Source organism: Xyrauchen texanus, chromosome 24 (genome assembly GCF_025860055.1).
Source record: "Xyrauchen texanus isolate HMW12.3.18 chromosome 24, RBS_HiC_50CHRs, whole genome shotgun sequence".
NCBI classification, from domain to species: Eukaryota; Metazoa; Chordata; class Actinopteri; order Cypriniformes; family Catostomidae; genus Xyrauchen; species Xyrauchen texanus.
In genome coordinates this window covers 24,695,351-24,709,655 of record NC_068299.1, presented here as the reverse complement: position 1 = coordinate 24,709,655, position 14,305 = coordinate 24,695,351, and the positions used below count along the sequence as shown (strand labels likewise).

Genomic DNA, 14,305 nt, shown 5'->3' with positions numbered 1-14,305 from the left:
TTATATGCTTAATATTTGAGGCTATTCATCTCTCTCTCTCTCTCTCTATATATATATATATATATATAGGATATAGGAGAACGGCGATGTTTGTCTATGTAGATCACAATCTTTGAGTGTAGTGGTGATGTGACAAAAAGGTTACGGTGCATGTGTATGTGTAGGGTGTCAGACTAAACAAAAAATGAAGCAGTAGTGGGGAGGCGAGTGAGAAGTTGCCATGTGACTTCTGCTGGAAAGTATTTGGCCTCTACCTCATCAGCGTCTCTGAACAGATGTTGATGTCCACTCCCACGAAGCTCACACACTCCTGCACCACCCCATCCAGCGCTGCCCTCAGCAAACTCTGTGACACATCGTGCTGGAAAGAGTGACCACAGTCTTAGAAAGTGTGTTTGTATAAGTGTGCAAAGAGGGAGACGAAGGGGCTCCTTCTTTGACCTGGGCTCAGAAAATGAAATTGAGCACCTTGACGATACTTTTCTAGTATGCAGACTTGATTCAATTGCAATTCTGACATAAATTATAGTTCACTCAATCTACAGTTACTCTGAAATTAATTAAAACAGTTAAAGTTCTACTCCGTGTCTGTCCAAATGTCAAGAAAGTCTACATCTATTAGATATCTCGGCAACAAATCCTGCTGTGTCAGTCACTTTCCAAAAACAAGCCATTTAACAAGGCCAAAGTTGTGTCATTGGCAATGAAACGGTAACCCTAAAAACTTTGCGGTGTTCATGCTGGTCTGAGAAAAAAATAGACGGCAGACTAAAAAGGCAGCCAGTGGATCGCTTTGCCTCAAGAGACTCTGAGAGAAGGTCTGAAACTGTTTTCATTGGAAAGCATCTGTGACACTTCAAAGTCCTCTCACAGGGGTTTTCCATTAAGAGCAGGGAATTGATAAAGTTAATCCAGCCGAACTTTTCACACTTTGGAAGTGCTTTTCTACAATGGAGATTGAGTTCAAAGCAAAGGAAAAACCACAAGGCAAAATCCAAAACTGACCAAACTTAGGAGCAAGCAGGAAATTCTGACAAGCCTTTGTCTATCTTGCATTGGGACCAGTATTCATATGGAAGACATTACAAGTGTTTGAGACCTGCTAGAAGAATGTGCAATACTTCATTTGAAAACACACATTATGATGAATGCTCTAAAACACGAAGTACAAGATTTGGGTGCTTGGGAAAAATGGACAATGTGACTAAATCAAAGAGGGCTAATCGGTCCAATCAATCATATGAAGCAGGTTGATAAGTAAAATAGAAAAAGCTTTTGTTATATATACAGTACCATTGCAGTGCTTCTAAAAAAAACATTAAAGTTATATCAAAGAAAATTATGGGAACTTAACGGTGGAAAATGCATGTTTAGTTAAACTACACAATGATGAAAGCAGTTCCTAGACTTCAATTCCATCTAAAATCAAAACTCAAATTCAAAGGTCTTTTGATGAAGTGTTGAGCATGTGTTGCATGCCAATGACTTTTGCATTAACTGCCAGTTTTATGATTACATAAAAGGGTAATGAGAGACATTAGAACTTAAGAGAGGTTACATAAAGAGGTCAAAAATATTTGATTCTCTAATTTTCTCTTTCATTAGGGGAAAATCCAACAGCTGAGCCTTCATTTAAAACGGTAGCAATTATTTTTTGTGGTGGGATGTTGTGTATGACATGTATGGCATGTTCTGTGCACTTTTCTGCAAGTAAATTTACTGAGCAAGTAAGGTTCAGTGCGCTCAATTATTTTGTGTGTGCGCCGGTGTATTATTGTGTTTGTGTGAATACAAATTCACTACATTAAACAGGGCTGGGAAGCCCACAGGCCTCTTACAACTAACTCAATATACACATTCAACCTCTCTTGTGCGCGCACACAAAAATACACGCAGTCACACTAAAACAGGCACAGGCAGAAATAATAAACAGACATAGACGATATATTTCCCTCATATGTGGACACAGTGGTTTACTTTTAGAGAGTGTTAGTGTTTGAAATTGCTCGACCAATTTGGGTAAAGTTTGAGGTAGGCCTGAGATATTGTGGATCGGGATCCTTTACCCTTATTGTTTTTGTGTTATTAAATCTGGGACTTGTTAAAAACGTTCTTTTATTTTCTTGCTTCAAGACAAAATCCCACACGCTACCATAGCTTGCAAAACAAAATCAGAAACGTATTTGCAACATTACCAATACAATTCTGATCGTGTTTTGCAAGCTTTGGTAGTGTGCGGGATGTTTTCTTTTGTCTTGATAATATCTTTTGTCTTAAGTATCTACCTATAGCTTTTCAGGTGTGTGAGGGGCTTTGATTTATTAACAGAAATCAACAGAAATGTTGGTGGTTTTGAAGAACAAAGAATATATACATTGCAGAAAATCTTATTCTATACTTAACTGTAACTAACTACACATTTAGAAGCAAAGACTTAATCTCTTTGGTTTTCTATAACATTCATATATATAAAGGCCAATATTCACTCACTAAAGGCTGGATGTTTGTATTTCTTCACAACAATTATGTTTCAAATTAAGCACAGAGCAATGCAATGTGCCAGCACTGTTATCCATTGTATTAAAATGTAGGACATGTGGACTGTAAAAATGTGGCCAACAACACAAGGAGGATGGCAATGGGGCCTGAGAAGCAGATGTTTCTGCAAAAACAAAAATCACTCTGAAAACAAATGTTGTTTCATAGACAAACCTGATCTTGTAAACTTATTAGCAGATCTGCCTGTTTGTCCACAAAACACATGTCCTTCAACAAAGCACTCCAAGGAAAGGTGTCATACATGTTGCTGGGTAAATATAGTGAGATAAGAAGATTTCCCTGCTCTTCGATGACTGAAGGAATGTTTTGCTTGGGTTAACCGTAAAAATTTATATAATACATTTAAATAGGCAAAATAAGTGTAAGAAAATTGGTCAAATAAAACAGAAGTATAATTCAAATAAAAATACAAATATAGTATAATGAAACAACAGGAAATACATTTTTTCAGGTATAAGGCCATTTTGGCAAAATATGTGATGTCTTGAGTGTGTAAATTTAAGCTCTGTTATCACTGGACTTTCCAGCAAGACAATAACACCAAGGATACATCCAAAATCTGGTTCAGGGATGGGTTGTGGAATGTCCTTAAATGGCCCTTTTAATCCATCAATAAAATCCAATTGAAAATCTTTGTTGGGATTTCAAGGAAGCAGAGGCAGCACAGAAACCAAAAAATATCAATGAGCTAGAAGCTTTTGCTCATGAGAAATGTGTAAAAATGTTATTAAGGGTAAAGGATGCTCCACAAATGATTATCTTTGGGGGTTGAATATTTTTGATAGGACATTTGTGGAGAGAATTTTATTTTTAATTTTAAAATTTGGGTAAACTGAACTCTGTTCACAAAATCACTTAAATGTGTATTAAAACTTACTTAACTGTTTACTGAGGTTTTAGATGATGTGTTTTAATTCACATCACCAGAACGTATTGCTGGTCAGGGGGTTGAATAATTTTGATTGCAACTGTATAATATATATATATATATATATATATATATATATATATACACACACACACACACACAGGTAGATTTGGAATAAAGTTTGCTCTTGTAGAAATGTGTACTTTAATAACATTAATAATGTGGCAGTGGTGGCTCAGCGGTTAAGGCTCTGGGTTACTGACCAGAAGGTCAGGGGTTCAAGCCCCAACACCAACAAGACACCACTGTTGGGCCCTTGAGCAAGGCCCTTGAACCTATCTGCTCCAGGGGCGCCGTATCATGGTTGACCCTGCACTCTGACCCCAGCTTAGCTGGGATATGTGAAAAATAAATAATTTCACCATGTATATGCAGAAATGTGTGATAATTGATCAATTTATTTATTTATGTGAAAAATGACTATTACAATTTAAAAAAATAAAATTACTTCAAAGAGTTCTCATCAAAAAAATCCTCCACGTGCAGCAATGACAGCTTTGCAGATTCTTGGCATTCTAGCTGTCAGTTTGTCCAGATACTCCGGTGACAATTCACCCCACGCTTCCTGTAGCACTTCCCATAGATGTGGCTGTCTTGTCGGGCACTTCTCACACACCTTACAGTCTAGTTGATCCCACAAAAGCTCACTGGGGTTATGATCCATAACACTCTTTACCTATTATCTGTTGTCCAATGTCTGTGTTTCTTTGCCCACTCTAACCTTTTCTTTTTGTTTTTCTGTTTCAAAAGTGTCTTTTTCTTTGCAATCCTTCCCATTAGGCCTGCACCCCCGAGTCTTTACTGTTGTACATGAAACTGGTGCTGAGCAGGTAGAATTCAATGAAGCTGTCAGCTGAGGACATGTGAGGCATCTATTTCTCAAACTAGAGACTCTGATGTACTTATCCTCTTGTTTAGTTGCACATCTGGCCTTCCACATCTCTTTATGTCCTTGTTAGAGCCAGTTGTCCTTTGACTTTGAAGACTGTAGTGTACACCTTTGTATGAAATTTTCAGTTTTTGGGCAATTTGAATAGCCTTTATTCCTCAAAAACAATGACTGACTGACTAGTTTCTAAAGAAAGCTATTTTTGTTTTGTTTTTGCCATTTTTGACCTCATATTGACATTAAGACTTGCCAGTCTATTGCATACTGTGGCAACTCAAAACAAACACAAAGACAATGTTAAGCTTCATTTAACGAACCATACAGCTTTTTTGTTTGATATAATGACAAGTGATTTTCTAGAACCAAATGAGAAATTAAATTAAGTTAGAAGTTAAGTTAAATAACCAAAACATAAAGTAAATAAATAAGGATAAAGTGGTAAAAATAAGAACAAAACAAAAAGGTTTTGTTTCTTGGGGGTTTCATTTTTTTTGCAGAGATTGGGTTGTTTTTTGAAACAGTTGACTTTTATCCAGTTTCTAAAGGGCGGTCACAACCAGGAATTGATGTCACACGAAGAGCTTCTAGTGTAAGTAAATAATAAATCACAAATTACAAATAGTATTATATTTAAAACAAATATATATATATATATATATATATATATATATTGTCTACTCACTTTACTACAACAAAAATGTGGCAGCTCTGAAATATGTATCCTTTGAATTGAGCCAAGAAGTCCTATTTGTTGTGCATCCTCTAGTCGTATGAATTCATGGTTCAGAGTTCACCAAGCTTGAACTTTGGAACGCAGTGTCGCATGAAATTTCTTCACATTAGCTAGCATTTCCGGTCTAACGCGTTTGGAGTGAATGGAGTGCGAAGTATAGTGTCTCTTCCCCTTTATACTGGGAAAGTTCAATAAACATACACATTATAATTTTTTTTTAAATGAAGCCAAACCAAACCAAAAATAATAATAACAAAACAAGACAAAAAAATACAAGGAACTACATGGACACCAGTACCTAACACAACAACAAACCAACAAATGGACACCAGTATAAAAATTCCTGTTTTTTTGAGCAACCCGTCCAACACAACAATGACTCAACCAATGGCGTGAGTTGGGGATGGGTGCGTAATTTCGGAAGGCTCTTTGAAAACATTGTTTATTTTTGCAATTATGTTTAATGCCACTAATGGTGCAGAAATGACACAATCCAGCTTTAAAATAAATTAGGATAAAGTGGTAAAAAAAATTATTATAAAAAAAAAAGGCAAAGCCAATTTAGTGACAGAGTGATGGAACAGCTCTTAATCACTGGAGGTTACCACAAAACTCCAAGGGGTTTCTGTGTTCGGAACAAGAAAGTGTAAAATATATATATATATTAATTTATATATTATATATATATATAAAATTGAACTAAGAATGTATATGTAAACAAGAAGTGAAAAATATCTATTAGATATGACGGAATTGAGGTGGTAAAAGAACAACAATTAATAGACCTGGAATAAAGCAGCAGAAAGGAAAGAAACATCACAAGGGGTTAAAGAAGACAGAAGAGACTGAGTGACTGCAAGGCATTGGGATGAGTGAGCTGTGTGGGTAACAGCCATGGGCAGAATGTCTTGTTTTGACCTGACAGACTGCAGATCACTGCCACTGGAACAAGGACATCTGTGTGATAAAAAATACTGTCTAGCCTTTTACAAGGGAGTAATCTTATCCAAGGTATAGACAGAAAATCTTCATCACAGACTGGAAGAAAATCACACCATGCAAAATATTCTTATATTCTTGTTATAGTGCTGCACTAAGTTACATCAAATCTTTAGCTAACGTCATTAATAATGGTTTTTAAACTACAGTAGTGGCATTGACATCTCAGCACTAGACACCCCATGGGAGCTAGCATGAGTGTGAAGAATTAAAGCTCTTAAGCTCTCAAGGGCCTTGCACTCTGTTGTAATATTGCCTCTAGTGGTTAATCCAGTTAGTTGCAACTCACCATAAGTCTTAAATGACAAGAGAGGTGTCTTAATGCAGAGCGAATAAAGGAAGAAATATTATTTTAGTATCAGTTCCTAAACCTAGATGGTAAGGATACTCAGATCAGGATTTTTACAGGAACCAATCACTGATATTTTTGTCACCTTATCGGCCGATACCAATCATTTAACCTTTTATTAGGATCTCTGTCATAACAGGGTATATGTAAGCTTTCAGCATGCTGTCACAATTAATTGAATTTTCCTCTTCCCAGTAATAACACTTTGCCTAGTTTTTGCTGACAAAATAAAGTTTAAAAGGCTTATTAAAAAACTTTTTTAATAAGATTTGAAAACAAGTATAGGCTAACAAATTATTCTCTATATTTAGATAACCCTATAAAAAAATTAAGCTTAGTGTCCAACTGAAGACAAACAACATAATGTTATTCATATTCATAATTTCATATAATTATTATTATTATTCCTTATTTAAATTAAAACTTTTGCATTATATTTAATACATTATATTATCTTAAAGCTGCACTACATAACTTTGTGCCCTCTAGCAACATCTGTGGTAGAAACTTAACAGGGGCTCTCCTCTCCCACCAGTGGATCTTAATATGATTATTCAAGTGTTTTATCTACTATTAATGTTTGAATTGTAATACAATCATAAAGTTCAATAGAAGACTTTATGATTTTTATACAATATTGTCCAGCCTCAGTTACTACAATAGCATGTCTATGCAATGCACACAGTAACACGTAAACTAAAAACATAAAACGATGATTCAATAAGGATGGGGATAAATTATACTTTATTAAATGTAAAAATAATATTCTTAAAAATGCGATATAACAATTACAAAAAGTAAATTTCAGAAGGCATCCATATTAAACATGTCACAGTAACTTCACCGGACAACGTAGATACATCGCGATCAGTTAACACACGAGTAAAGTTCGATTCCTAAAAGCATGACAATTAATATACACTTCAACAACCAATTAGAAAACATATCCAAGCAGGTAAACAACTTTGCCAAACAGACAACAGATGCAGCGATGCTGTCCTGAACTGAGTGAGAGTTACTGAACTGAAATGAACAGCGTAGTTCGTTTCTCCAGCCGGAAAATGCGACAGGCGGCACTTCTTTCCTGTGTGTGCAAACATGACGTAATGATGCAAAGTTGAATGTTATAAACCAGCGATTTCGTGCCAAATCGAACCAGATCATTTTTATAGGTTTACATTAGTGAATAGGTGTAAGGTAAGGACATTGTTTTGAACACTGATTCATGATCTCAATCAATAATGGCAATTAGCTCATTTTTAACCAAAAAATCTTACAGATTGCAGCTTTAATATTGTATAAAGAATTATTACATTTATAAATTCCTTCCCTGACTTTTCATTTAGTTGGATGACTGTATTAGGCTAATAGTTATTTTTTTTCACTTGTTGCTGCTTGAACTTTAATGAGGGGAACACGCACTCTCTCATAAGACCAAGAGATTAAAGGAAAGCGAAGAACAAGTGCACGTTTCTGGACTGTAAAGGTGCTACTATTGTTAATGCCATTTAATCAGGAAATATTTAATAAATATGTTTGAATTACACACATCTTGTAACTAGCATTATTACTGAGATGCCTATGCCCGGCGGACACTGAGAAACTGCCGCCATGTACGATAATAAGGGCTACTTCACAGAAGGTGGCACGGGGTGGCAGCTGCCACCCAAATAATGAGCTTTGCCACCCTGCTTGCCACTACAGCTTGGACCCCGCTCGCATCCTGGAGACAGTGTGCAACGGCTTAACCCACCCGTGTGTCGCATGGTCCATAACAACGTTCTGCTAACTCTCACCACCCCCACGTTGATGTCTGGCACATCGTTCCTCGTCAGCAAACAACCTCCATAACACCACCAACCCCATCACACGAGTCCCAAGACATAAATATCGGCCGATACAATCAGTGGCCGATCGATCGGAGCATCCCTACTAGATGGTGGTACAAAAATCCTGGACAGAAACAAATTATTCACAAAAATATGTTTATATATTTAAGAGTAGCCTTCATGTGGGAAAACCCTATCTGCCGTAAAAATAGTTCAGTCAAAAATCTCTCACACTTTTCCTCTGTAACCTTAGAGAGGTGAGAAATGTGTGTATGCTTCTGGAATGCATGTGTACAAAATGAAACAATAAACATTAGTGCCTGAGGGCAGAAGCTTTCATGAGATTCATCAACTGCACATCAATCATCCTTAATGATCCTCTCGCCTTGTTTACTCTAAAGAAATACCCAGACATACAACAGTTTATGGCATTTTCCAATATGATGCATAGAGAGATTTCAAAACGGTCACTTATCAGATGTGCATTATCAACATATCACTGTTGTACACATACAGTTTATGCTGCTACAACCACTGCCAGTATGCCAATAATCAATAAGTTTGTGCACGCTCAAGGGACTTTTCACAAAGAACAGACAAATAACTCCTTATTTTTAACCTACAAAAAACTGCTGCCACATTATAGCCGGATGCAACCTGAGAAATGTGTGGACAGGTTCCCATGTTGCTGCTCCCAAACCCTAAGGTTAGCTTTTGAGTACTTGGCAGCCAGTCGGCTGTATAGAGGGCCTCGAGCGCGGACAGAGTGAAAATTCTCACAGTCCTTGAGCAGGCTGATAGAGGAAGACACCTAAAAAGTGTTGCCTCCGGGCAGTTTGGAGCTCTGATGATGGAATGCACACTCGTTAGAATGCCATCAATCATCATGGCCCCACCCAGATTAATTTTTAAAAGCAGTTCCAGGAAATGATGTGCTAGGGTACACTAATTTACGAGGTGGGACCCCCCCCACTGTGATATTGGTACTCACATACTGGGAGAAAAACTCAAATGAACGGCATATGATGGAACCAAAGAACATTCAATGATCCATATCAACTGTCGGGCTGTCTGCCACCGCTGAGTCAGGAGAGAAGGAACTAAGGTTTCAAAGACCCATTAATTACTGTGAATAAAGTGAACAAATCTGAACAAGAGGGTAAAAAAGGCAGAAATTGTTATGGTTAACATAAGTGACTATCAGCCACTATTCTGCCATGCTTCCAGTAGAAGCTGTTGAAAAAGACTTCAGCTTTAAACCAAGTCATCTCTCCAATCTCCTGTCAGTTCTAAGGGATAATATAAAACGTCACAACCATTTCTATTAGTGAGTGTAAAACTAAGGCGCACTGAGCTGCATAAGCTAAGAATCAAACCAATGTCTCTGAGAAGCCCACCACTGGTGCCTGGGAAAGATCATGCTCACATAGGGCTGATATTAAGCTTTCCATCTGTCTTCAAACCTGCACAAGCCGCACTCTCTGGTCCTCATTCACAGTGGGAAGTGTGGCTAACATCTGAGCTTTGACATGGCTTAGCAGTGTGGCAGCCCTGAAGACAAAACAACTAAAACTCAATTAAAGCATTGGGGAATAGGAGAAGAAATGTAGTGTGAGTTCACATGGTTTTGAAACCTGCCATCTGATTAAACAGACATATCCAGGGCCCTCAATCCTCAACATGCCAGGTAGAGCAGGGGATGGGCCAGTGGTAACACAAATACATACATACAAACCACACAACTGTCCTCTCATTGCCTCACCTTCACCATGCCAAGCAGAGCCACAGTACACATCATTTTGATACAAGTCATGCACACACGTACACACATGCTCTCCTTCCCAAATACACACAAACCAGCCAGGATTAAATTCAGGTGCGAGGTCCTGTACAGCTTGGATGGGCCCCAGGAAAGGAACAAAGTGTGTCTGTCCATACTCGGCCCAGTTAACATTTTTTTTTATTTTTTTTTATGAAAAGCTGCCACTCTGAGATGTCAGTCAGTTCTTCTCTCTCCTCTCCCCTCCCTTATGACCCAACGCAGATCTAATCAGCAGCAGGCTCTGAAAACACTTTCCAGAGAGAGCTGAAAACACAAAAGATGTTTGACGAGGAGATCCCTTTACATACCTCCCAAACCTCTGCCTCCTGCGTAACCAGAGACCGACGTTTTAAGCAAAATCCGAAAGCTCCAAAAAGAGCATTTGAAAACAGCTAAAGACATCCTGACAGAGGCCTAAAAAAAAAAACAGACAACGTTAAAGTTATGTCCATTTTTTCTTTTAAAAATGAAGGGTAATATCTCTCTATTCTATTAAACATAATATGGCCTGTTACTCTTTGCAGCTGTCTCAACTAAACTCAAAAATGTATATATATATATATATATATATATATATATATATATATATATTTACACTACTTTTAAGATTTAATTAATTTCCAGGAATGGAAAACACGATTTGCTTCCAGGCTTTCCATGTCCATGGGAACCTATATGAATTATTCAATGCTTGCTTTGAACTGTTAAATAACCGTCATTGTGAATGAATTCAAACAAACTTTTAAATGAGACTCTGAAAAGTTCTGGCAGCATATCAGGTGATGCAGTTTCCTGGCAGCGAGGTGACATTTTAATAGCCAATCTTTACACTTTTCTCACCTACACTTTCCTCCATCTTTCCTTTACCTCAGGTAAAGCCTGGAGTTTATGTCTGGAGACAGTAAACACCTGTCAAACAGAACATAAGCGCTGCACCCACGCACACCGCAAAGCAAGACTCACCCACTAAAGTCATGAGAAAAACACTGATGTTACTCTTTTCTTTCAGTGGTTTGCTAAGAAGCACGAATAAGAAAGATAAAATCAGTGTTAAGCAATGGGAATCATTGTCATACAGGTAAAAGATGGTTTAATGGATCACAGAATAACATTCACAGCTAGAGCAGCAGCCTGAATCAGAATATGAGTGAAGGTGTTCAACGGAGCGCATTTTCCCACGCGAAAATGGGCAGAGCTATCAATCATTGTCAATCGGCTTCCTGTCAGTCAATACTTATACCTTCATTCACTCTCTTCCATTTTAGCCTGAAGGAACGGTCTCAGCAGGCCCATTAAAAAAAGAAAGCCTGCAGGAAACTGCGGTTCAGTGACATAACCTGAGCTTTTTCTTTACTTGTCCTTAAATAGAACTTTCATCTCAACTCAACTAAAGCAGTGTGTTTTTTGCTTCTCTGAACTGAAGCAATAAACAGCCTTCACGACGAACAACATCATTGTTGGTTTGTTTACACAAGACCAACTGAGCTCTTTCTGTTTGAATAAACATTTTAATTCATGTATAAACTTGTAATGTACTGTATATTTTGTGATACTAAATTAAGGTACATATTAAGTAACTAACTACGTAACATATATAGTCGTGGCCAAAAATATTGGCACCCTTGGTAAATATGGGCAAAGAAGGCTGTTAAAAATATGTCTTTATTGTTTATCCTTTTGATCTTTCATTCAAAATATTCACAAAAATCTAACCTTTAATTAATTGGTTTCTCCTTTAATTGATTGGGGGGGGGTCTCATAATTACATAAATATTTTTCTCCAAAACATGTTTGCCACATCTATTGGCCCATAGAAATTCTTATGAGCAAAATATATAAGTATATTCCCATTCATATTTAAAAAACAATTGTACAACTGGGTGACTAGGAACATGAAATTGTTTAGTCTTGACTTCCTGTTTCACATGGGTATAAATATGAGGTAACACACAGGTCAAATTCTCTTAGTCATCCATCACAATGTGTAAGACCAAAGAATAAAGTTATGATGTGCAGTAAAAGGTTGCTGAGCTTCACAAAATGGGAAGTGGCAATAAGAATATAACCCAAGCACTGAAAATACCCATTTCCACCATCATGGCAATAATTAAGTGTCAATCAACTGGAGATGTAACGAATCGGCCTGAACAAGGAAATGTGTCTATATTGTCTCCATGCACGATGGGGAGGATGGTTCAAGTGGCCACAAATTCTCCAAGGATCACAGCTGGAGAATTGCAAAAATGTGTTTGGCCTTGTGGTCAGAAAGTCTCCAAAACTACAATCAGACATCAAAACAAGTTGTTTGGGAGGGTTTCAAGAAAAAAAGCCTCTGCTCTCATCCAACAACAAATTCAAGTGTCTTCAGTTTGCCAGACACTATTGGAACTTCAAATGGGACCAGGTTCTATAGGCAGACGAAACAAAAATTGAGTTTTTTTGGCAGTAAACACCAGAGATGAGTTTGGAGCACACAGAGAGGTAGCCATAAGGAAAAGTACCTCATGTCCACGGTTAAATATGGTGGTGGATCTTTATGTGGGGCTGTGCTTTGGACCTCTGAATTTGAAGGATCTGGAGAGATTCTGTATGGAGGAATGGTCTCAGATCCCTTGCCATGTGTTCTCCAAACTCATTATGCATTACAGGCGAAGACTCAGAACTGTTATCTTGGCAAAGTGAGGTTACACAAAGTACTGATTAAAAGGGTGCCAATAATTGTCACACATATATTTTACAAAAGCATTTGTTTTTTGATAAAACTTGAGTTATGTTTGGAATTGTTTGATATCTATTTGACGGTATATTTTTGTGGATATTTTGAATGAAAGACCAAAAGGATAAACAATAAGGATATATTTTTCAGAGCCTTTTTTTCCTTATATTTACCAAGGGTGCCAATATTTTGGCCACCACTGTACCTTCAGGGAAACTGAATAAAAAAACAAAATGATAAAGACTGTTTAACATAATTAATAAGACGAGACACTGAAAGTGGTTAATTGCTAGTTCAAATGTATGGAATTTTGACATACACACACACACACACACACACACACACACACACACACACACACACACACACACACACACAGAAAAGAGAGTGACGGTTTCCTTAATTTCCAGAGGTGTGTGTGTGTGGTTTTCTTTCACAGCTGGGTAAAATGGTAAAATGTGCCCTCTGGGACCTTTAAGCAGTTGGGAAACCTGAACACACTCCACCTATCTCTCAGTGATTGACAGTTCACTATATAAACCTAAACTATGGAGGTCCCACCCACTCTGACTAATTGGCATGTCAGGACATTACAAGCAACAACAGAGGGCAATGGGTAATAGAACATCTTTGAAAAAATGTAATCTTTAAGGCAGCAATTTAACTTAAAACTTTAAAGTGAATTTTATACCAGACAACCACTCAGGGTAAATGATAAGCTAACAAGCTAGCCTATTTCATCTAGATGTATTGTTGTCTTATAATGCTTTGGAAAAGTTTTTGCCTTTCAAGTATTAATCAAAACGTGTGATTAGCACTCACTCAGAAGGCTTTCCTGAAGATAAGTGAAATTACTCCATACGGTCCACTCCATTTGCAAAACATACAAATATACATACTGTATACCTCTCCATCACACACACTCACTTATCACTCAGCATGTCAATGCAGTGGAAAAGCATCTTGCATTGCTCAGATTATGTGGCAGGGTAAATAAACGCTAAGTGCTGACAGACATGTCGGGGGACGCTCTGATGCACACAAGACAGCACTCACACTGTGCAAGGGCAAGGAGAGGTGACCCTTATCCTCTGCTAACCTAAAACTGTGAGCATCTGTACATGTGCATATGTTCTTTCAGTCAAAAAGTTGGCAGTGAGAAATATGTGATATGTGATATAGATTCTTCCCCCTGCTTATTTGGGAAATGACTCCAAGGTTTCAGTGGACTTGGTATATACTTTTGATGCAAGGTTAGCAACACGTGCAATTGCATTTCAAGATTAAAGATTGTAATTGTCACATTGTCACTTGTTTCCCCTGTCGGTTCACTATAAACAAAAAAAAAAGAACATAACAAAACACAAGTAAAAACAAAAAAATACAAAACAAAAATAAAATAGAAAAAACATATTTTCAGTAAACTAGTCTTGAGGTTTTTTGTTTTGTTTTTTCTTTTGAGAGCAGTAGAGAAAAGGAGA

The 14,305-nt window shown here is 37.4% G+C and overlaps 1 protein-coding gene across 2 annotated transcripts in view; it reads right to left on the bottom strand.

Annotated features, from left to right (window-relative positions):
• LOC127617874 (S1 RNA-binding domain-containing protein 1-like) overlaps nt 1-14,305 on the bottom strand; it is a 76,028-nt gene that overhangs the window by 22,262 nt on the left and 39,461 nt on the right. For both annotated transcript variants that reach the window (XM_052090009.1, XM_052090008.1), the window contains exon 17: nt 255-361. In XM_052090009.1, the coding sequence (XP_051945969.1) occupies nt 255-361 (107 nt within the window). The remainder of the gene's footprint in view (nt 1-254; nt 362-14,305) is intronic.